Source organism: Sus scrofa, chromosome 8 (genome assembly GCF_000003025.6).
Source record: "Sus scrofa isolate TJ Tabasco breed Duroc chromosome 8, Sscrofa11.1, whole genome shotgun sequence".
In the NCBI taxonomy this organism is placed as follows: Eukaryota; Metazoa; Chordata; class Mammalia; order Artiodactyla; family Suidae; genus Sus; species Sus scrofa.
The window spans coordinates 67,842,134-67,866,892 of NC_010450.4; the positions used below are offsets into that span (position 1 = coordinate 67,842,134).

The 24,759-nt window shown below is 42.1% G+C and overlaps 1 protein-coding gene across 4 annotated transcripts in view; it reads left to right on the top strand.

The window, feature by feature from the left end:
- SLC4A4 (solute carrier family 4, sodium bicarbonate cotransporter, member 4) overlaps nt 1-24,759 on the top strand; it is a 408,259-nt gene that overhangs the window by 73,179 nt on the left and 310,321 nt on the right. Inside the window, exon 1 of one of the 4 annotated variants that reach the window (XM_021100499.1) lies at nt 2,851-3,145. The exons of the other annotated variants lie outside the window; for them this stretch is intronic. Coding sequence (XP_020956158.1) covers nt 3,069-3,145 — 77 coding nt within the window. The 5' untranslated portion in view covers nt 2,851-3,068. Of the gene's footprint in view, nt 1-2,850; nt 3,146-24,759 lie in introns of those variants that run through there. 4 annotated transcript variants of the gene reach the window in all.

Consider the following 24,759-nt stretch of genomic DNA (forward strand, 5'->3'; position numbering starts at 1 on the left):
TACCCATGGCATATGGAGATTCCCAGGCTAGGGGTCCAATCAGAGCTGCAGCTGCCAGCCTACACCACCGCCACAGCAACGTGGGATCTGAGCTGCATCTGCGACCTACACCACAGCTCACGGCAACGCGGGATTCTTAACGCACTGAGCGAGGCCAGGGATGGAACCTGTGTCCTCATGGATGCTAATCGGGTTCGCTAACTGCTGAGCCACGACGGGACCTCCTTTTATGGTACTAGTGTTAGGCCACTGTGGTAATACTGGGCTTTATGTAAAGGTGAGAGGATATCTTTGCAACATATATATATTATGTATATATGTGTGTGTGTGTGTGTTAGATTTATATTACTTGCCTTCTAGTATCTGTGCCTTATATTGTGAATACACAATATATTGAGATATTTTAGAACAGATTGTTTTACTCGTATGTACATGATACCATTTCCAGTAAAATCTCAATAGTTCTCACTGTTTGGTGCATTGATAAATATTACATTGAACACATATTTGGGTTTAGTTATGACCTCTTAAGAGAGGTCTTTTAATGCTGAATGTCTGCGTTCATCCATGTGTCTGAACCTATGAGTCTTACCTGCATAGCTCCCGCGAAGGTTTGGTCTTGTACCTCAAGACAGACCTAAGTGAGAACAGTCTGGAGAAATGCACTGTTTATCATGAGACTAGAGAAGTGTCTTTAAGAGGACAGAAATCGATGCGACTGCTGTAGTTTTGAACAATGAAGTATGAAAGCCTCACGTAAATCTCAGTCCAAGCCTAAGCAACATCATGAATACTTTTGCCCCAAGTCCAAGAACACCAGGTCCTGGAGGACCACTTACAACGGAGAGAAGCAGGTTTAAGATAAACAATAGAATTTACATTTATGTATTTCTGGGGACAGCTTTTTCACCCCAGGAGGAGAAACCGACTTTTCAAGAGGCCCAGAGCAATTCTTTAGGTAGATTAAGTATTCACAGAATTTAAGAGAGACTATGGAATGTTTGGTAAATAGACCTCTTTTGGATGCTATTCTGTCTTGATCCAGAACTCTCTTACAGCACTTTGTTCAAGTCTCCTGTCATTTTGTAGAATTATTTCTTGCTCTTTGCTGTCACTGTCAGATGTCACTGAAGGTTGGTCTAGGGGATTGTGGGTCTGACCTCGCGTGGCATTTCCTATAAAGTTTACCAGCCCCAGCAGGTCTTATCTCCGCTCTTGACCTTGACCAGAAAGCACTAGTATATAAGTGCATTGTTACACTTGAGGCTGTAAAATGATCAAATCATTTAACACGCCTTGTAAAATTTCTCAAAATCAAGTCCACACCTTGCTGCTGATAAAATGAAATTGGGTGTTTCTGAATTAAAACCAACACTTTTGGTTCAGGGTTCATTTGGGATAATTCCATTACTCTGAAATCGTTTGCCCTCCCAACTAAATGGAATTTATTTTGAAGGTTTAAAAATCATCATCTTGGATAACTTAGATGTAATGTTAAGATCACAAATTAAATAGAGAGCGTGGGAAGTCCAGGGCCCACATCTTCCCGTTTGACCCGCAACTTTTAGCTTCCATGATGGAAGGACTCTAGTATGTGGCCTTGGATAACTCAGTGTCCTTTATGTACCAGAGCAGTGGTAAAAAAAAAAAAAAAAAAGCAAGCTTGAGTATGTGGCCCAGGCTTGAATGTGGCTGCTTGAATCTGGAGCCAATGGAGTAACTTCTCAGGCCTATAGAGACAGTGAGGGATTCATGTCTAAGGTGGGTGTTCAGGACGTGGGATCTGCTAAGACCTGGACAACTTGGGGAGCAGTGACAGGATGCTGTGAATGCCTGAAGCATGGTCAGTGGGTACCAAGAATTGCAGTCTGTGGAATCAGGGACGGGGACATAATATTTCGAGGAGCCTGTTTCTGGGAAATTGTGACTCTGCCTAAATTGCAGGAATGGTCTATTTATCTACTGTCATTAGAGTATGAAGTATTTGCTTTAATTGAATTTTCTGATAGCTGGAGCTTACTGAAGGAAGTGTCCAGATGAAAATTGTCTTAAAATGTGTTTCCGATGTCTCTCATTCCCAAATGAATGTTCACATTCATCTCCTTTCTTCACAAAATATTGGCTGTAATCTCCCCTCTGTTCCTCTGTCTTGGTCATTATACGATTCAGTGATGCTCTCTGGGCTGGAGATGTGTGTCTGTGTTGCTGTAATTCAGAGATTCTTCGGCTTATCCTTTATGTTGTCAAGCAGGTGTCTTAGCTGTGTCTAAACAGGGATTAAGGGGCTTGCTGTTTCCTTACTCGGTGGCCAGGATTCCTGAGGTGTCTCTTCTCATGAGTTGAACACATATGAGGAAAGGCAGTTTTGACCAGAGGCTTTGATGAGTGGGGACAGGGCAGGCATGGGGGGCACTGTGCTGTCCGCATCCCTACTGGGGGTGGGGGGGGGCTTGGTCATCCGGGGAGAGACTTTTGGACAGTGCTGCAGGGTCTGAGGAGTAAGGGTCAGGAGAGGGCTGCTCCAGGGTGCAGGGAGCAGTGTGGCTCCAGGGTGCTGAAGCCTGAGGCAGCGGTTGTGTGCCTTGGTGCCTGAAAGGTTTCAAGCATAGGAGACGCGGAGAGCGCATCCTGGGTGGAAGAGCGGCCTTCTAAACTGTCATTGACCTTCAGTGAAGAGGCCCCTGTCAAAGGCATGAAAGGCTTGGTGAGCATGGCTGACAGCCCCCAGGATGAGAGCAGGTGGCTCAGGTCCAGGGTCAGGGGGCGGATTTTGCTTATTGCTACCCAGATCCCTTTGCATGTTCAGGTACTGAGGCCCGTGGAAACTCCCCTGACTTTGTTTTCTGCATCTGCATTACTGTCAGGATTTCACTGCTCTTTATGGGTCTGGACTCTGGAGCCAGAGTGCCTGGGCTTGAGTCCTGCCTCCAGGACTGTCTTAGGTTGGGTTCCCTGGAAGCGGGTGCTGATTGGGCAGGACGTTTATTGGGGCTTGGGCTGAGGTATAATCCCTGTGAGGGAGTGAAGGGAGTTGCATTGGGAGAGAAGGAGGAATTGAAGTGGATTCAATGGCTGTGGGGACCCCTGCTGACCCCCTCGGGAGCTCTGGAGCCGAGGAGACCCTTACCAGTTGCCTCACCTTGAGGTAAGGGAGCTGGGCCTTTTACCCCACCTGAGTTGTCAGGAGACATGGGCTGCCCTTGGATGGGGCTGTGACCTTGACTCAGGGGGCTCTCTGGCTAAGACAGTTTCTGGGGCAAGACTGAGTTGAGTGTTGTCAGTTACCAACACTCCCTCCTGCTGGGGAAGCACCTCCTTTGTGAAGGGGAGATCTGGGGGTGCTGCGTAGCCCCCCCAGTCCTTAGAGCTCTTCATCTGAGCCTACCTCATTTAATTCCTAGAGTTTAAGTAAGTTAATACATGTGAAATGCTTAGAACACTTTGCGGCCCACGCTAAATATGATTTAGGTGTTAGAGATTAGGCTCATACCTGACTTTATTGGCTCTATCTTTCCCTTATAATATGGTTCTTTTAATACAGTATGAGTTTGAAAGCTAGTGCTCTTGTTATTAATTTTTTCTAATTTTTTTTCCAAGAGGGAAAATCTGACAATATCCCTATAAGAAAAACAATGTAATGTCCTCTGCATTTTCGTAGTAGTCACGTTTTTAATTTTTTTTTTTTTTTTTTTTTTGGTTAGGGTGTGTGTTTGTTAGTTTTTAGCCTCCCTCAAAGTAACTGAGGTAAGGACTTTGTGAGTTTATGGGGAATTGACCCATCGCCTGTTGTTGAGTTGGGGAGTGGTGGCATAAAGCAGTTCATGGCCAGGTGATAGTGTCCACCCTAGAAGGTCCTCAGAGTCTTGGTCTTGGTCTTTCCTGTGACTCTGGTTCCAGATCTCAACGTTACACCAGGATCAATAAATACAGCGTTGCCATTTAATTAAACTGGTTCATGTCGTAAACATTTCAGAATCATTCTTTTCAATATTTCAGTGTTTAAATTCCGTAAATGTATCTGCTGATCACCTGGAGTCTTTTAGCTATTTGGTTTTGACTCAGAGCAATGTCCGCAGGGAGGCTCAGTCTCTGCCAATTCATTTCTCACCCCCTTGGGGATATGGGTGATTCCTTTGGACAGTTTCTATCTCCTTCTTACTCCTGTGGATAGAACACATCTCATTTGAAATGACTTCCCTGTTCCCCTTCCCCGCAGGCAACTATGTTGTAGTAAGTCATTTATTTTTGAGGATTTCTCTGCTTCTCCTGTTAGCACTAAAGCAGGGGGAATTAATTATATATGTTACAGGACACTTCTTTAAAACATAAAGCGTGCCCTTTTCTTCTCTTTGCACCAATAGTCTGTTACTGGCATATCCTAAGGAAGCCAGCAGCACAGAGGGAAAAATGCTATGATACTTCCTTTGAAGGAATTTTTTGTAATGATTTTTATTTTTTCCATTATAGTTGATTTACAGTGTTCTGGCAAGTTTCTCCTGCACAGCAAAATGACCCAGTCACGGATATTTATATTCTTTTTCCTCACATTGTCCTCCATCATGTTCCATCACAAGTGACTGGATACAGTTCCCTGTGCTGTACAGCAGGACCTCATTGCTTATCCACTCCAATTGCAATTGTGTGCCTCTCTTCACCCCAGACTCCCAGTCCATCTGAAGGAATTTTTTTTAAAAAAGACCTTCCTTGGATCCATTTTCTTCCCCAGTTTTAAGTTGCTTGTAGCTGTTCTTAATTTCTTTTAAAGAAACGAGACTATTAGGAGTGAACCATGACAAATAATTTATCTACCTATGTATTATACAGTGGCCATAGAAGAAGATTATATGGAATACATAGTAAATATCAAGCCAAGTCAGTGGAAGTTTTGTCTTAGCTGTTTTGGCATTAACCTTGTTTTGGGTTGGGCGGTGTGCTGTAGGTTCCATGCAGAATTCCATAGTTACTTTTGTTATGTGAGCCAGGAGCCCCATGGAGAATATTTTACTTTAGCAACTAGCAAGTATTTTTCTTCCTATTAAGATTAGGAATGTTGAGCACAGTTAAGATTTCATTTCCAATTTTTTTTTTTTTTTTTTTTTTTTTTTTGTGGGGAGGCTATTTGGGAGGGGTGAATGTGGATAAAAGATTGGAGGCTGACTAATGGATGTGAAAAAGGTATTAATGTTTAAAGTGGTAAAAACTCATCTCATAATGAGCCCTTTCCAAGATGACTTTTAAAACTGTGTTTTGGGGCTTAAAATACATAAACCCTCTTTTTACAGAAATGTTGTTGCGCTCGATATAACGGAAACAAGTCTCATAGCCAAGAAGATTATTCAGTGCAGCTTTTAATTCTCAAAGCATGAAATTGTGACATTTGTACGTATGATCTTTCATTGTGTAAGGGACATGAAGTAAAAAATAATATTTTGGACAAAATTATTTATTGTTTCCAAAATGGGTGTTGGTCAGAATGATTTCTACTCTTCTGGGTTTAATCCCAATTATTATATGATGGCTTTGCAGAACGTAGCCTGCTAGTGACTGTCTAAAAACTGCTTCATGCTTCCTTTTTTTTTTTTTTTTTTTTGCTTTTTAGCATGAATGCAGGTGGCTTTTTATGTGGGCTTTAGTTATACTTTGGTGAAAAAAAAAATCTCAATCTCGGACCATTGTTTTGAGTTTTAAAATGAATAAATTAAAAGCAGATTATGTTGTAGATAAAAAGGAAAAATTGCCTACCAAAAAGCAGTTTTTTTATTTAAATAGAATGACTTATTACTTTCATATAGGATATTAATCAAGGTTAATCAGTTCTTAGATTGTTCACCTAAATTTGTACATGTAGTGCAGGCATGAACATGTAAATCAATCTTTGCTTCAGTGATCGCTAGTACAGAAGAAGTACTTTAAGCTAGATTTTAATTACTCTCAACATTTTATGCATGAAATCTTTAGTACATTCACTGTTATATTACTTAAATAAAAGGCAGAAGAGGAAGGATACATAATAAGCATCTCCTGTGAATTGCAGCAAAACCACATTATTAGAATTTACGTCTTCTCTGAAAATTAAGGGCTAGTTTTTTACTCGCAGGACACTCAAAGGTTGACCGGAAGGAAAGGAAGGTCCTGCATGGCATCAGCTCTTTGGGCTAATGGTCTAAATGAAATGGACAAAAAGATGACAAAGAAATCGTAAACTTAGATTCAGTCTCTTGATGGTTCAGTTTCCAACAGTAAAACCTGGTGAGTTCGCTTTAAGTGAGGTTTGCTGCAAATTGATGACGATTTTTAGCACTTAGCTTCTTATCTCCAAAGCACTTTCCAAATGTTGAATAATTAATTGCCACAACCCCACGTGGGGATAGAATAGCAAGCCTGTCTTTCTGTTTACCAGGAAACCATTATGGCAGAGTCTGGAAATGTTGGTGTTTATTTTTAGAGGTTTCTGAGCTTTCCAAGGTGACCAGCTTCTTAAGTGCTGTCATGATGTCCAATCCCAGGGTCATGGGCAAGGTAACCAAGGACGCTGAGTCCTTGAAAACTTTTTTTCTTCTCATGGCGACCATTGTTTCACTTCACTTCTGCCTGCTCATCATTTTGGAATACAGTTTTTAAAAATGGAAGAGTAAGTATGTTTAGTCTCTGAAATTAGTATGATCTCAACTGGTAATTTCAAAATCTGGGAAACCAGTGGAATGAGGAGAACAAATTTAAGTGGCAAAAAAGTCACATTCTGAAAACGGTTCCAACGCATTAACGAATCTCTCAAACAGTAGTTTTTGTAACTCCAGCCTAACCTTGGAATAATGTCTGAGGAATAATGAATATATGTGTATATATACTTAATGAATATATGGACAGTTGAGCTCGTTGACACAGAGGACAAACTTACATTAAAAACCCGAGAACAGGAGTCCCTGTCGTGGCTCAGTGGTTAGCAAACCTATCATCCCACGAGGTTGCAGGTTTGATCCCTGGCCTCGCTCAGTGGGTTAAGGGTCCCGCGTTGCCGTGAGCTCTGGTGTAGGTCGCAGACACGGCTCGGATCCTGAGTTGCTGTGGCTGTGGTGTAGGCCGGCAGCTGGAGCTCCGATTGGACCCCTAGCCTGGGAACCTCCGTGTGGCCTAAAAAAGTGTAGCTCTAAAAAAGACAAAAGACACCCCCCCCCAAAAAAAAAACCCAGAGAACAAGAAGGAATACAAAAAGGCTAATTTAGTGTAGAATGAAGGGGACAGTTGGACCCTGGTGTTCATAAATCTGAAAGAAGTTTGAGAGAGGTCTTTTTTTTTTTAATGGAAATTTTTTTTCTTTATTAAACTTAGGACTTGGGCACATCAGATCAAAGCAATTTGGGGGGAAAAAGAGCCAGAACCCACAATAGAAAAAAAAGTTAACACTGTCTGGGCCGTATCAGAACCCAGAGACTATATTCCTTTAATTGAAAAATTCTAGGTGCTTCATAACTGACCTTTTGATACAGAGTTTGCGAGAGGTCTTGAGTGGAAGGTGCGAGGTGAGCAGAGTCTTGGGGAGGCAGGTGAGTGGCACTGAAGAGATGGCTTCCAGTGGTGACCACAGCCCATCAGACGATAATACCTCCATTAGGCAGACTAATTCCTGGCTTGTTTGTGTTGCCAGCGTCAGGATGTCTCCTGATTAGCTCTGGGGAGAGAGGCAGCATGAGGTCACTGGGGCAGGCGCAGAAGGCTGTCCATCCCTCAGGTTCTCAGCCTTTGACACAGAAGAGAGCCAGGGCCTTACTCCAAGAGCAGTTAACTAAACCTTTTATGCTGTGAGAAACTCGCCTGATGACGCAGAGAACACTGTGGTGGTTGGTTCTGATGAGCGCTGAGTTTCTGGCCTGTGATGAACACCTTTAAAGGCAGCGCAGATTCTGCATGTCATTTCAAGGAGATGAAGTCCTAGCAATCTTAGAAGTGACTACTTACATTTGTCTACTGAATGCAGGGAGAGGTTCTTAATTTTGATGTCTGGAGTCCATAGCTGAGCTTTAGGGGGCCTCAGAACCCCCAGATATTGTGTACAGAATTTGTATGTATATATGTTTTTGGAAGAGTGCATCTAAACTATTCATGTATTGCTTAAGTGGTGACATACGCATAACATTTAATATCTAATAGATTGATGGGCCCTAAGAATGTTTACTTAGTCCCCTCCAAATAACAGAACAAAATATTAGTGTCTAGCTATATATTCTCCTCAAATCAAGGGAATGAGAGCCTGTCAGCTCCAGGATATTGCCTGTAAAAAGTCTACTGTTTTTATGTTATCAGAAACATCAGAAAGTGCAATGATGCAATCAGAGCCAGTGAGCATGATTATTTAACTACCGTGCATTAAGTTTGGAAAGGTAGTGATCAAGTCTAGCCCTATCTACAACCAGTCATGGGGTTTTTTTACTGTCGGATCTGAAGAAGATATGCCCGTAAGCATAAGGCAGCTTCAGTTGTACATTTGGAATTTAGCTTACTTTTTTTTTTCTTTTTAGGGCCACACCCATGGTGTTTGGAAGTTCCCAGGCTAGGGGTCAAATTGGCGCTACAGCTGCCAGCCTACACCACAGCCACAGCAACGCCAGGTCCTTAACCCACTGAGTGGGGCCAGGGATCGAACCTGTGTCCTCGTGGATACTAGTTCGTTAACCACTGAACCACGATGGGAACCCCTAGTGTTTTGATAGCATTTTTGTGGGAAACTGCTCAAACGGGATGTGTGATACGTATGGGAAGTAAGAGAGTTCTTTGCTTTATGCGGTTCCTTTCATAAGCAATGTAGTTGTTTTCCCAAATATTTGTAGATTAATTTAAACTTTGTAAATAAGAGCATGTTTATTTGAATTTTTACAAATAAGGTCTTGATTACAACTCATTAGAGGAGGCTTGGTATTTAAAGGAATACTGCAATATAGGAGAAGCGATAGGGGATTCTTTGGTGATTTGGTGGTTAGGAGTTGGTGTTTTTACTGCTAAGATCCGGGTTCAATCCCTGGTCTGGGAACTGAGGTCCCACATCACACTGAATGCTGTAGCCGAAAGGGGGGTAAAAAAAAGAGAATCGATAAAAATTAGTGAAAGATAATACACAAAAGTAGGGTTCTTTATTTGAGTTCACAGTTGGCCTTTGGTGGGGGCAGAGGTTCAGTAAGCTCATGAAAATAAATTACTATTTAAATAGCATTTTACTTTGAGGCCAGAATCCACAGTTTTCATCAGATTTTCGAAAGATCCACGGCCCCCAAAGAGATTAAGAATCATTAGCTTATAATGTCAGAGTCTTATATATGCTTATCTAAAAAGAAGGCTTCTATGATTTTAAGATTTTGCTCAACTTCAGAAAGACAGGTCACTGATAAAGAATAAAAGGGTGCAGTAGGGATTCCTGGTGGCCTAGTGGTTAAGGATCCAGTGTTGTCACAGCCGTGGTTCCAGTTTGATCCCTGCTCTGGGAAATTTGGCATGCTGTGGGCATGGCTTTAAAAAAAAAAAAAAAAAAGGTACAAGAAAATGGATCTCAAAAGTGTTTAGGGCTGCTGTGGTCTGAGTGTCCCTCCCACCCAAATTCATATGTTGAAATCTTAGTTTTCAAAGGCGATAGTTTAGTAGCTTTGACCTTTGGGAGTTATTAGGTTATGAGAATGGAGCCCTTGTGAATAAGATTTATGCTTTAATAAGAGATACCACATGAGGCTTCCCACTGTGGCTCAGCAGTGATGAACCCAACTAGTGTCCATGAGGACACAGGTTCGATCCCTGGCCTCGCTCAGTCAGTTAAGGAAGAAGCTACTATTGCCCTGAGCTGTGGTGTAGGTCACAGATGCAGCTTGGATCCCGTGTTGCTGTGGCTGAGGCTGTAGCTGGCAGCTATGGCTCCCATTCAACCCCTACTCTGGGAATTTCCATATGCTGTGGGTTTGGCCCTAAAAAGATCTCACAAAACAAAAACAAAAATAAAAAAAAAAAAAAGAAGGGGCCCCTTAGCCCCTCTGTTGTATGAGGACACAGTGAGAAGTCTGCAACCTGGAAGACAGCCCTCGCCTGATGGTGCTGGCATCCTGATCTTGGACTTCCAGCCTCCAGAATTGTGAGCGATGCATTGCTGTTGTGAGCTTCTCATCTGTGATATTTTGTCATAGCAGCCCGAAGGGATGAAGACAAGGGCTGAAAGTTCTGGAGATGTATCACACAGCAATGCAAATGTATTTAACACTGCTGAACTGCACACTTAAAAACGCCTAAGATGGAAAATTTTATGTTCTGTGTTTTTCACCACAATCAAAGAGCTGAGTACAGTGCTTGATAAATATGTCCTTAGATTGACAAATACCTACAAAGATAAGAATGATCAAACCAGTAACTCTCAGTTAATTGAGGACCTGGGATTAAATCATTGGCTAATCTGTGAATCTCATTATGATCAATAGTTGGAACCATTTCACCCATGAAATGCTCCTTCATTTTGATGATGTGCATAAAAGAAAGGAGAAGGTGGTTTCTTACTTTGTTGATTGGTTTGGGTTTCATTACCTCTGCGGTAGTTATCTACTGGAGGCAAGCCTTGCAGTGGTTAGTTAGGTCGTCAGGCTCTGGCATAAGACAGGATGGTCATATTGCCTTGCCATTTATGACCGTGGTCTTGGAGAAGTCAGTTAGCATCTCCGTGCTGTACATCTGTCAAATAAGTGCAGAAAAAGTACTGATCGTATAGGGTATTTGCAGCAAAGAAAATGCTCTAGTGTGTATTGATAGCATGCCTGTCTCATAGTAAGGACTTAATAATTGTTAGTTTATTACTACTTTTGGAGTGATGCCTGCCAGTAAGATAAGATAGTGCAGGCTGGATGGCAAGAAGAAATGAAGTGTTGGCTGTGTTCCAAATGCTATAATCGTCCCTTGAATAAATGAAAATTGATGGTTTATGTTATTGACACTATTGTGAAGTCTCTTAGAGAGTTTCATTTGATTTAATGTGTCTAGACACATGGCCTTCCAAATAGAATATTTCTTTTTTTCTTTTTTTGTCTTTTTGCCATTTCTTGGGCCGCTCTTGCAGCATATGGGAGGTTCCCAGGCTAGGGGTCCAATGGAGCTGTAGCTGCCGGCCTACACCAGAGCCACAGCAACACAGGATCCGAGCCGCATCTGTGACCTACACCACAGCTCACGGCAACACCGGATCCTTAACCCGCTGAGCAAGGCCAGAGATCGAACCTGCAACCTCATGGTTCCTAGTCAGATTCGTTAACCACTGAGCCACGACGGGAACTCACATTTCTAAGCTTATTAATTCAGAATCAAAAAATTGAAAAAAATCTATAACCATGGGTGAGGGTAAATTTTACAATGTGCTTCCATAACCTTAAAGGAAAATTTGCCTACAGGAACAAATCACTGTTGATTTTAAAACTAGATTTGCTTTCCCATCATTTCATACACATACACAAACTAAACAAAGGTTACTGACAGCGAAATGAACTTTAAAATGTTGCTGACATCAGATCATTTAGTAAATAAACTTAATTTCCATCTTTCTGTACTGGTGAAGGGGGCTCTGGAAGTGGGAAAGTGATCCAGAATTTGTTACTGCAAATTCTCCTTTATGAATCACTTCATGGTCTTCCAAAAAAACTTTGTATTTTTAATAGCTGTATGAAAGCATTTTTTTTTTCCCTTTATGTAGAAAAAAGTAGACATGACTTCTGTTTTTTCTCTTCTTTCATTTGGGCTTACAGAATTTTTGGAAAGCCTCCTTCCTTTTGAGAAATTAAAGAATATGCTGTATCAGGGTTATGAGGATAGATATCTTATGATTGGCTAATTCTATCTCTAGAATTAAAAAAAAGATTATTAGAAATAAAATCTGTCATTACCCTGTTGATCACATTACATTGAAAGGGCTACATTGTAGTGTGTGGAAGCAAACTTGGTTCCTTTTTTTGGTACTAAAATCTTGCAATCTCATTTAATGATTTATCAGTTATGGTTTTCCTTCATATTGTGGTATTTGCTTTCATTATTATCATCTAAACTCTTCTGTTTGAAGTCACCTTCCTGTTTATGGTTGTGTGGAAAGCAAGCTAACTTAATTTGGGTTCTAGTATGTCTGGATCAGTTTTCCAGGTCATTTGTACCATGTCTTGAGGATCCCAGATGGTACTCAGAAAGCCTGCACTTAGATCTAGGGTAATCCTTTTGCCAAGACCAAAAAAACGTTTGACATAATGTGAATCTCTCTCAACTTTCTTCTGGAGTTTCCAGACTGGATATTGATAGTAAGCAAGGTCACAGTTATCCTTTTTTTTTTTTTTTTAAGCCAGTGAGTAGTAGCCATTATCTGTTTTTTTTTTTTTTTTTTTCCTGCTTCTTAGAGCAACACCCATGGCATATGGAGGTTCCCAGACTAGGGGTCCAATCAGAGCTATAGCTGCTGGCCTACACTGTAGCCACAGCAACATCAGATCTGAGCCACGTCTGCAACCTACACCACAGCTCACAGCAACGCCAGATCCTTAACCTACTGAGCAAGGCCAGGGATCGAACCCGCAACAACATGGTTCCTAGTTGGATTCGTTTCTGCTGCGCCACGACGGGAACTCCCATTATCTGGTTTAACGAGAAGTTGTGGCATTCATGTCTTTGCTGTCTAAAGAATGAATGACCTCAGTATACTCAAAGTGACAATTGCAAGAAATGTCGAAGTGTTTTTGAGCAAGTTGAGTTTGTAGACGATGTATTGCATGTGTTAAAATGACTGTTGGTAATTTTTCAGGAAAACTTTTCTTATGGGTTATTTCTCACCAAAGAACATGTTGTTTGTGATTTCACTTTTCCCGCCTCTTCCCTTCCACTCCCCACCGGTGGCCCAGGTAGAAGCTAAGGGAAATTAATCCAACGCAGGAGACTTCTTTGTTCTTGAGCTGGGAATGCTGTGTTTGTACACAAAAAAGGCAAAGAAACATCTCTGTTAATCTTGAACAAGTCTATTTCTTAGAATTGAAAGCTGTGCAAAAATGATCCATTAATGAGTCTTTCTACTTCAGTAGGCTCTAATCTCCTCTATGAAGTGGTTGTATCTTATTCATTTCTCTCTCTGTCTTTTCAAGGCTGCCCCTGGGGCATATGGAAGTGCCTGATCCAGGGATTAAATCTGAGGTGCAGCTGTCACCTACGCCACAGCTCTGGGCCTTGCTGGATCCTCTAACCCACTGCACTGGGCCAGGGATGGATCCCACACCTCTACATCGATTCAAGCTGCTGCAGTTAGATTCTTAATCCACTGTGCCACAGCAGGAACTCCTCTTATTCATTTTTTTTTTTTTTTAATGTCACCAGTCTTAGGCTTAGACTGCCACAGAGTAGGTAGGTCCTCAGTAAAACATTGTGCAAGTGAGCTGTACTAAAGGTGTACAACTGCAGTAACAAAGTCAAAAAGTGAAAAAAAGAAACTCTGTTGGATCATCAGAGTTTCAAAGAATTGCCTGAAGAATCTAAACAGACTTCAAACTAAATATGCCACAAGGAAAAGTCACATTCAGAATGTTTTTCTTTGTCATTATCTTGGGAACATTTATTCATTTGCAGATCCATGTGGTTTTAGATTGCTTTCATATAATACCTTTGTATGCCAGGGTGACTGCATTATACACTTTTAGCACAAAAGCACCTTCATAAAATAGTTTATCTTTTTATAATCACCTTCCCTCTTTTCCATTGCTCACTCCTACAGATTTTTGGCTTTGGATGGTGATTTAAAAAGGATTTATAATTTATTTGCTTTGAACCATATAAAGACATAGAGATACTCCTGTGATTTTACAGTGGCAAGTTTGGATCTGTCGTTACCCTGCTTTATTTGAAATACAGAAGTTTTCACAGACCAGCCCTGAAACCCCTGAAATGCTGAACAATTTGCAAAATGAAAACATCAAAACAGTAAATGATAACCTACAACATCCCCAAGGTGCTCCCGTCAGGGAGATAGAAGGACATTTTGGGTCTCTAGCAGATTTCTAATGTATTTCTATCCATATTGTTAAGAATATAGGGGCACAAAATATCAGGGACCTTAACATTGCTGCATTTGGAAAATTTAAAAACAGCTGGGTATGTTTAGCACACCTTCCTGATAAACCTAGACATGAACCTTAAGCATCGGAACCCTGCTGCCATCAGGCAGATGGACCTGGCTAAGAATTTGTACCTTCTCTTATTCTCATTACTGGTAGTAATCCTGAATTTTGCCTCCTAAAGCGTGGCGCTTGCCATGTGATAAGGAGTTAGTAGAACAGAAATAGGGGTGCCTCTGTTCTTGTTTGGGGGATTTGCAGACATAAGAGAGCTCTGCCAGCTCCCTGGTGTGCTGCATGGCAGGGCCCCTTTTGCCACCAACCAGGCCCATCTTACTGCGGAGAATGGGTTTTCACTTTACAGTCACTTCTGTCCTTACCGTGGGTATCAACAGATAGACTGGAAAATGAACAGATGAGGAAACCACCCTCTTCTCTGCTCCCCCTCGGGCTGCTCCCTGGCAACATCGTTGTGACGGTTCAGTTGGCCCTAAGACTGCAATCATTTCTTCTTCTGTTTTTAATCAAAATATAGTTGATGTACAGTATTGTGTTAGTTTCAGGGGTACAGCAAAGTGATTCACATATACATATGTGTATATTTTCAGATGCATTTCCATTGTAGCTTATTACAAGCTATTGAGTAGAGTTCCCTGTGCCATACAGTAGGTCCTTGTTGTTTATCTGTTTATATATCGTAGCGTGTCTGTTAATCCCATTCTCCTAAAGTATTCCTCCTCCCCTCCCTTTCCTCTTTGGCAGACCTAAGTTTGTTTTCTATGTCTGTGAGTCTGTTTCCATTTTTTTCCCCCCAATAAATACGTTTGTATTATCTCTAGTTTTTTAATGTTTTATTTTATTTTTTGCTTTTAAGGGCACGCCACGGCATATGGAAGGCCCCAGGCCAAGGGTTGAATCAGAGCTGCAGCTGCCCGTCTACACCACAGCCACAGCTACGCAGGATCTGAGCCATGTCTGCAACCTACACCACAGCGAGGCCAGGGGTTGAATCCATAACCTCGTGGATACTGGTAGGGTTCATTACCACTGAGCTGCATATTGTTTTTTAGATTCCATGATGAGTGATACGCTATAATATCCCTCTTTCTCTGACTCCTGTCACTTCACCTGCCTCAGTCACTCCCTGATGTGGCCCTCGGGTGCCCAGATATGCCCCAGTACCTTTTGTGAGCAACCCGTGTAGAGAATTGAGCTGCATGGGGTTCAACTTTGGCATTGGCTTTGGGGGCTGACCCTGAGCTGAGGGGGGTGGAAGCCTCTGACCTGGCTCGACACAGTCTTGTTTACACTCCTTCGGAGAGCGTGTCATGCTTAGCCTGGGATGACGCTAGCCAACAGCTGTTAGAAAAAGGGTGGCCCCATGTGTGTGGGGGGGTGGGGATGGTTATTCATGCTACTCCGGGTACACTGTGGACTTTCTAAGCCGCTGGCATTTCCTGACCAAAAGGTTGGTGAGGAGATGGGTTCATTTTCTAGTGCTTCTGAATCTTTGTCACATCATGGGATGTACGGCAATCTAGGTGAGCAGTCTAGACATCTTGTGGCAGGAGGTCCCTGCCCGGGGCCCTGGCTGTGCCTGGTCCTGCCTGGAGGGAGGGATGGACATCATAGCTCACCTGTCTGTGGTCCCAGCACACTGGCTGGGGACCATCAGCATGCACAGCTGACACAGTGGCAATCTTATCTGTGAAATAAATCCCATACTAGGAGCTTGCATTAGGGTTTTGCTTTTGCTATGACTTCTTCACTTGCTTAGAAATACCTTTATGAATCTGAACTGTCTCTTCTCTAACCTAGCCTCAATATAAAACCTATCGTCTCATGGGCTATTAAGCATGTGGAGAAAATCAACCACATGAACTCTTTGAGCACCTTGAAAGTAATAAGCCTGGACCATCACAGTTGGGTCACAGAACTTGGGAAGTCATTTTGTCTGTCCTCCTGTGCTGTACTCAGTCCTGTGGATTGCAGACTAAAACATCACAGATGGGCTTGTGGGGTTTTTTTTGGGGGGTGGGGGTGGGGGGAGAATTCATCAATTTTCTCTTTCCTGCTTTTTTTGGTTTGCCAAGAACTTTGTATTCTGGTCTTGTCCAAGGTGCAGATGGTAGTGCTTTCATTTCAAAACAGCTTATGGTCCTAATAGCACCCATTTAAGATAATCAATACACACTCTCCGGTTCACTCGATTCAGCGTCATTGGTTTGTCCCTGGGGAGCAGGTGATGTTCTTCCACTGATGCTTAGGGTCTGCTCCTCCAGGAGCTCCATCCATCTTGGACCTTCTCCTGGTCACTGAGGGGGAGGACGCAGCCAGTGGCTCCGTGCTGGGCGCTGTCACAGCCGGTAAGGGAGAGGCTTGGTTTTCGAGTCAGACCGATCTGAGTGTGAATTTCCCGCCTTCTCTCTTAGGCTCTGCATTCTTGGTCCTTTCCCTTTGTGGCTCTGAGATAAGGTTTCTTCCTAAGTAAAAGTGAGCCTGTAATAACCTTGGGCTCCTGCGTTGTTGTGAAGGTCACAAGTGAACCCTCTGCAGGGACCAGAACAGAGTGGGTGCATGGCAAAGTGTATATGTAATTATCATTACTGGTAATTCTTTAGCGTCCTACAGAGTCAGTCGTTTTACTACGCAGGGGAAATTATTATTGCTCATCTACTAGGTTTGTCATTTCTATTTTAGGTAATCATTAATTTCAGAAAATTAGTTCTTACCAATGCTCTGTTAGTGGAGACTCTGGGATACAGCTTTCTTTTCTTACCTCCATCCTTCTGTCACTTTTTAAATTTTTCTTTTATTCTTATTTTTAAAAATTGGCATTTGGGGTCATTTGCAAGATTTTCCTGGGGTCTGTATTCCACAGAGTTACCACCTTTCAGAAATACTCTGCTGGCTTGTTTCTAGTCCTCAGCTGTGTTCCCGGTGGGTCCTCTGTGTATTACCAACAGGTTGACACATTTGACCTCTGGCGTATCAAGAGGTACATGCGGATAACTCTCTCCTTGATGCTCCTGCATGTCACATAAGGTTTAGAAGAGGAAAGCCCTCTCATGTTCCCGGCTACTACCATGGAACTCGGAAAGGGCTACCTGGTTATTCCTCTTGGCCATGCAGGGGAGGACGCATCCATCACCTCTTCTTTATGTGTTTATCTTTTTTTTTTTTTTTCTTTTGTCTTTTTGCCTTTTCTAGGGCCACTCCTGCAGCATATGGAGGTTCCCAGTCTAGGGGTCTAATTGGAGTTGTAGCCACCGGCTTACACCAGAGCCATAGCAATGTGGGATCCAAGCCAAGTCTGCGACCCACACCACAGCTCACGGCAACGCCAGATCATTAACCCACTGATCAAAGCCAGGATCGAACCCGCAACCTCATGGTTCCTAGTCAGACTTGTTAACCACTGTGCCACGACAGGAATTCCATATGTGTTCATCTGTTGATGGACACTGAGGTCGCTTCCATATCTTGGCTATCGTAAATAATGCCGCTATGAGCATTGGTGTACATGTATCTTTTTGAATTAGTGTTTTTGTTTTCTTCAAGTATGTACACAAGAGCGGAATCACTGGATCATATTTTTGGTCATTATATTTTTAGTTTTTTGAAGAACTTCCATACTCTTCTGTAGTAGCTGCATCAGTTTACATTCCTAACAACAATGTGCTAGGGTTCCCTTTTCTCTGTATTCTTGCCAGTATTTGTTTGTATCCTTTTTGATGATGGCCATTCTGATAGATGTGAGGTGGCACCTCATTGTGCTTTTTGATTTGCATATTTTTATTTATTATTTTTAAATTGTTATTATAGTTGACTTACAATGTTCTGTTCAATTTTTGCAGTACAGCAAAGTGACCCAGTCATACATATATATACATTCTTTTTCTCATATTATCTTCTATCATGTTCTATCACAAGTGATTGGATCTAGTTCCCTGTTCTATACAGCAGGACTGCATTGCTTATCCATTCTAAATGTAGTAGTTTACATCTGCTAATCCCTAAATCCCAGTCCTTCCCTCCCCCGACCTTGGCAACCATGATTCTGTTCTCTGAGTCTATGGGTCTGTTTCTGTTCTATATCTGTGCCATATTTTAGACTCCACATGTAAGTGATATCACATGGTGTTTGTCTTTCTCTTTCTGCCTTACTTCACTTAGTATGAGAATCTCTAGTTGCATCCATGTGGCTGCAAATGGCATTATTTTGTAGTTTTTTATGGCTGAGTAGTATTCCATTGTATATATTTACCACATTTTCTTAGTCCATTCATCTGTCTGTGGACATTTAGGTTGTTTCCATGTCTTGGCTATTGTGAATAGTGCTGCAGTGCATATAGGGGTGCATGTATCTTTTGAGCGAAAGATTTTTCTGGATATATGATTTGCATATTTTTAATAATTAGTGATGTTGAGCATCTCTTCATGTGCCTGTTGGCCATCTGTATATATTCTTTGGAAAAATGTCTATTTAGGTCTTCTGCTTATTTTTCAATTGTATAAAAATTCTTCACTAATTTTTTTAAGAGAAATCGTGTGAATGGAATAAGGTCAGGAGAATCAAAATTGGATAAGAAATACCACTTTAGATTTGCTCAGACATCAAACTTTCTTTCCTTAAGTAGACTAATCCTTACGGAGAATAAATATGATGTTTCTACTAATGCATGTGCCGTCAGTGCCAAGGACCAAACAGTGCAAATCAGTAGTGTGATGACGCAACAAGCGATCTGGCTACTAACGAAATGGCATCTCTCTAGCTTAGCAGGTAGTTTTTATCTGTATTATAGGCTTACGTTTCAAAGCCCATTGTAAACAAAAATGATTCTGTGAATGTGACAGAATCAGGCACCCACAGCTAGTCATAGCTTCCATTTGGTAAGAGAGTCATCATTTGTACTTAGCTGGTCTTTCCTGGTGTTGACTCTTGGTTTTACAGAACCGTAAGCGCAGGCGGGAAGAGTTCCAGAACAGGGCTCGGAGGTCTCTGTCAAGGCAGGAACATGGTAGGGACAGTTCAACTTGTACTGGTTTTGGCTCTTCCTTTCCACCTTGGCTGCAGTAGTGAGCTGGGAAGATTGTGAAAGTTAAAACAAATGGCGATTGGAGAGGAAGTAATCTTCACTTCTAAGACTCTTCTTGGCAAAGGGAATTGTCTTCTGACGTTAAACTGGGGAAATAATTCTTCCTTTTATACTAGCAGTTTGTGAAAGTGATTCTTCAAGTTGGTAGTAGTTCTCAAGTAAGTCCCAGGTCTCCAGAGAGGGGATCTGGAACAGATCTGAGAGAAGTGATTGATGTTTTATTTTGGTCTTTCGCTGTCAGGTGTTTATCCAGATAATTAATTTTTGAGATAAGGAGAACAGCAAATATAGAAAGTTTCCTTAGACAATATGTATATGTGATTTCTTCCTGGAGTAGGTTTTGTCTCAACGGATAGTAGTTAATTTATATATGATTATTTGCTAGAGATAATCCTGTATTTATCCTAGTTTGAGTTAATTCTTTTATGACCTTTCTAACCATGTGCATGCTGCTTCCAACTTATTTATTTATTTATTTATTTTTGGTCTTTTGTTTTTTTCAGGGCTGCGCTTGCAGCATATGGAAGTTCCCAACTAGGGGCTGAATAGGAGTTGTAGCCGCTGGCCTACCCTGCAGCCACAGTAACGCCAAATCTGAGCCACGTCTTCGACCTGCACCACAGCTCACGGCAACGCCAGATCCTTAACCCACTGAGTGAGGCCAGGGATCGAACTCCATGTCCTATCCTCATGGTTCCTAGTCAGGTTCGTTAACCACTGAGCCATGACGGGAATTCCCCATTTGGAATGCCATTATTATGTATGATTATTTGAAACTCCGAATGTATTTTTTTCATAGAAACAGTATTATGATGCTTAGGATTCCATTTAACCCCACATAAGCCAATTTTACCCATTCTCTACCTAAAACAATACTATTAGCAATATACTCTTAGTAGTTGTTGCAGTACTATTAGCTGATAACCTAGAAGGACTCCATCATTATACGACCTTGACAACAGCTTCTATTTTTAAGTCTCAATTTCATTGTCTAGAAAATGGGGCTGTTAATGGCACTTATTCATGGACTGGTATTAAGTTTTAAATAATTCAAACAGAGCACTTAGTGGGTTGGCTTTTATTATTATTACTATAATTTGGCCATGTTTGCAGTAAATAGATTTTTGTGAGCTGGCTTTGGAACCTAACCAACAAATGTAATGCTATTTCTTTGGGAAAAAAAAAAAATAAGTGTCTTGCATTTGGCAAGAAGGGATTATGGTGCCACCAGGGCATCCTTCTGCTTTTCCCTCGTACCTCACCAGAGTGTAGAGGTAGAAGGGTCTTTGGTGGGTTTTGGATGCTTTTTGTTCTCCCCGGAGCCCAAGGAAAGCTGCCTGTCTTGTGCATAGACATCGTACCTTTGTATGTACAGGGAGTCCTGACTTTCGTAGCTTCTGCTTTCATGCAGACTGTGCTTTACTATGTAAGACCCCGTAATTGACCTTCCACATTGGGGGAGCTGGAGGGACATTCATGGTGGCATTGCACACAACCCGTGGTTCTGTTTTGTCAGCGTCACCAGGTCTATGTGCACCTCAGTGCATGCTGTGTTGCATTCTACCACGTAACTTTATACAGATGAGAGAAAAATTAAAAAGGCTGATTGATGTAATGCTGAGAAATATGGGTGCCATTAACTTTTTTTTTTTGTCTTTTGTCTTTTTAGGGCCACACCTGCAGCATATGGAGGTTCCCAGGCTAGGGGTCGAATCCAGGCTGTAGCCACCGGCCTGTACCACAGCCACAGCAACTCCTGATCCGAGCCTCGTCTTCGACCTACACCACAGCTCATGGCAACGCCAGATCCTTAACCCACTGAGCAAGGCCAGGGATTGAACTCGTGTCCTCATGGGTACTGTTGGGTTTGTTAACCACTGAGCCATGATGGGAACTCCATAAACTTTGTTTTATTTTGAGTAAGGTGAAAAATGTTGGCCATGCAGAAGTCAGTCAAATACTACTTGGTGGATGAGAGCTTGTGAATTAAGTTGTGCAGGAAAAGAGAACACAAGTTGAAATGTCTAAAATGAGGGCATGAGTGTGGGCATTAGGGTTTTTAATCTTTGGGAATGGAACCAACCATTTTTATAAAGTGTAAATGTATTTATTATAAGTTTTTATTAGTTCATGTTTCTTCATCTCTCTTTTTTTTTGGGGGGGGTGGCTTCATTTCATGGCATGTGAAGTTCCCGGGCCAGGGGTCGAACCTGTGCCACAGTAGCAACCTGAGCCACTGCAGTGACAATGCCAGATCATTAACCTGCAGTGGAGTTCCTGGAATTTTTAAAAAGCTTTTATTTTGGAAAATATCAAACATGAACAAGAGGAGAAATGAACTCCCATATACCCCGTTCCCCAGCTTCAGAAATTCCCGATATGTTGCCAGTCTTGTCTCACAGTCTTGTCTCTTTCCTCCTCCCCCTGCTTTTTTTTGGTGGAGTATTTTATTTTATTTTATTTTTTTTCTTCTTTTTAGGGCCACACCCACAGCATATGGAAGTTCCCAGGCTAGGGGACAGAATCGGAGCTGTAGCTGTTGGTCTACACCACAGCCAAGACAACGCCAGACCTGAACCACGTCTGCAACTTACACCACAGCTCACGGCAACACTGGATGCTTGACCCACTGAGCAAGGCCAGGGACCGAACCCACATTCTTATGGATACAAGTCAGCTTCGTAACCTGCTGAGCCACAGTGGGAACTCCCTGGTGGAGTATTTTAAAGCAAATCCTACATCATGGCATTTCACCAATTAATAAAATATTTCTAAGAAATAAATACAGTAAAAAATGTGATCCCAATGTCATCATACCCAGGAGAATTAACAAAAATTCCTTAGTAACATCTAATACACAGTTGGTCTTCAAGCTTTTCTAATTGTCCTCTTGAATTTTTTTGGAACAGTTGATTTGTTTGAATCAGGATTTCAGGCAGCATATTGTATTTGATAGTTACACCTGGTAGGTTTCTTTTTATCTTTCAGAGTTAAAGAAGGTTGTTGCTTTTTTTTTTTTTTAGTTTTGTTGAAGTATAGTTGATTTACAATGCTATGTTAATTTCTTCTGTACAGCACAGTGACTCAGTTATACATATATATATTCTTATCTTTTATGGTTTATTAAAAGATATTAAATATAGTTCCATTATATAGTAGACTTTGTTGTTTATCCATCTTATATGTAAAAGTTTGCCTCTGCCAGTCCCAATCCCTCAATCCTTCCTTCCTCAACACCTCTCCCCCTTGGCAACCACAAGTCTGTTCTCTATGAGTCTGTTTCTGTTTCATAGATGTGTTGATTTGTGTCGTGTTTAAACTTCATATATAAGTGATATCACATGGTATTTGTCTTTCTCTGGCTGGCTTACTCCACTTAGTATGAGAATCTCTAGGTCCCTCTGTGTTGCTGCAAATCATTTGTATTCTCATTATATATATGATGAGTAATATTCCCATTGTGTATATGGACCACATCTACTTTATCTATTCATCTGTCAATGGACATTTAGGTTGTTTCCTAAAGAGGGTGTTTTTAATTTGGGGATTACTCTGCTTCTGTGGGATGGCCCACTCCTTGTTATGAAGCCGCTAGAGCCAAACAGGCATTTCTTCCACCCTTAGGCAAGGGATGGCAAGCCAGGGCCATTTAACCTAAAATACAGTAGCTGTAACTAAGGAATTTGCAATATTTGAGTCTTTCCTGTTCTCACAAAATTAATCCAGAAAAATTTACTGTTAAGAACAACTTTAAACCTATTCCTTTGTCATTTAAAGCACAGATCTGAATCATGGTGTTAAAAAGCCACCAACAAGTCAGTTCTCTGCTATTCTCCTGATAGCGATATATTAGTCATCTGCCGTGGCATCTTCTCACACTAAGTGCTACAGCCCTGATCCCTGGGGCAAATTTAGGTAGGTGAGGACTCAGGCGGCACCTCCATAAGTCACGAACTCTGAGGCTGGTTTGGCACAAGTTAATAGAGATTATATGAATAAGTTAACGGAGGTTGGCCTGAGTTCAGAGGACTGACACATTGCTCAGCATCTTCACGAGGCCAAAGTCAGTATGCAGGTGCTGAACTTGGGACTAACGTCTTCTTGATCTGCAGACAGAGGACCAAGGTGTGCTCCGGCTTTGCTGCTGTAGGATGCTGCCCCAGCTGACCCCACCTGTAACTTCTGTGCTGTGGCCCCTGGAACACCTTCCGAGTAAAAGAAGTTTCCAGGAAGGGCCCTAATGGAAATGTTTATATACTGACAGAGATTTAAAAAGTAAGGAAGACTCTGAGCCTGAGGAAATATCACTGCTGCTCAGAAACCCCCCCATTGGTGTCTGGTTGCCTAGAGTAAATGTCGGAACCCTCCCAGGCCACACAGCCTCCACATCTTTTACCTTGACCTCTCTGGACTCATCTCCTATCCTCCATGTTCACTGCTCGGGCCATGGGCCTCCTTGACAGTGAGAGAGTCTGCTGGCTCTCTCCTGCCTCAGGGCCTTTGCACTTGCTGTTCCCTCAAGTGATCACTTCCTCACCAAATCAGCCACACCTGTGACCTACACCACAGCTCATGGCAGCATGGGATCCTTAATCCACTGAGCAAGGCAGGGATTGAACCCGTGTCCTCCTGGATACTAGTTAGGTTTGTTGCAACTGAGCCACAATGGGAACTCCCCACTCTTCTGATTTTTGATACAGTAGATCGCTGGCATGTGGGAACCTCACAGTTGTGATTTACACTGTTTGCTGGAGGTCCTGAAGGGTCATACCCTGTGGTCATTTGTGTTTTGTAGAGACACATCTGGTGACCCCTGGGTCGATGGTGAGCCCAGACTGAGCCTGGTGGATGGCCCGCCCCCTGCACTGCCTTCTGTCCCTTGGGCATTTAGAAACACAGATAGTTACACTGGACCACGTATGAAATCAGAGATTATATATTACAGTGATACTTGCGAATTTGAGCATTTGCAAAAGAGGGTTGGGGAGGAGTGTCCAGGGTCTGCACACTCGCTAGGTATTCAGGAGAATCTACTTTTTCACCGAAGGTCTCCTGGAGAGTTGTGATCCTGGGTTCCTGGAGAGTTAGGAACAGCTCAATCAAATCAGCTAAAGGGAGGTAGGATGCTGTGCAGTGGTTAAGAGCAGAGATTTGTGGACCTGGTCCATCTGGGTTTGACTTTTGACTTCAACAGTTAATTAGCTGTGTGTCTTTGGGCAAGTTACTTGATCTCTCTGTGCTTCAGAGATGATGATGGGAAAAAAATGGTATATGCCTCATCAGGCTGTTGTGAGAATTAAACGAGCTAATAATCTTTGCAAAGCAGTTACAATGGTGGCTGGCACATAGTAAGCTCAACTGAAGTGTTTGCTGAATACAAATGAAACACTTCATCTGGGAAGCCTCTTAGCGCATGCTTCAACTTTTGGCCAGTAGGCACACCAAGACGGGGAAAGAGTGAGTGTGGGGGATAGAATTTGAAGCATTAAGTTAAGTAATATGAAAAAGGTAATCCCTGATGGACACGGGTTAGTTATTATGAAGAGTAGGGGAGAGTGGTTGAGTTAAAC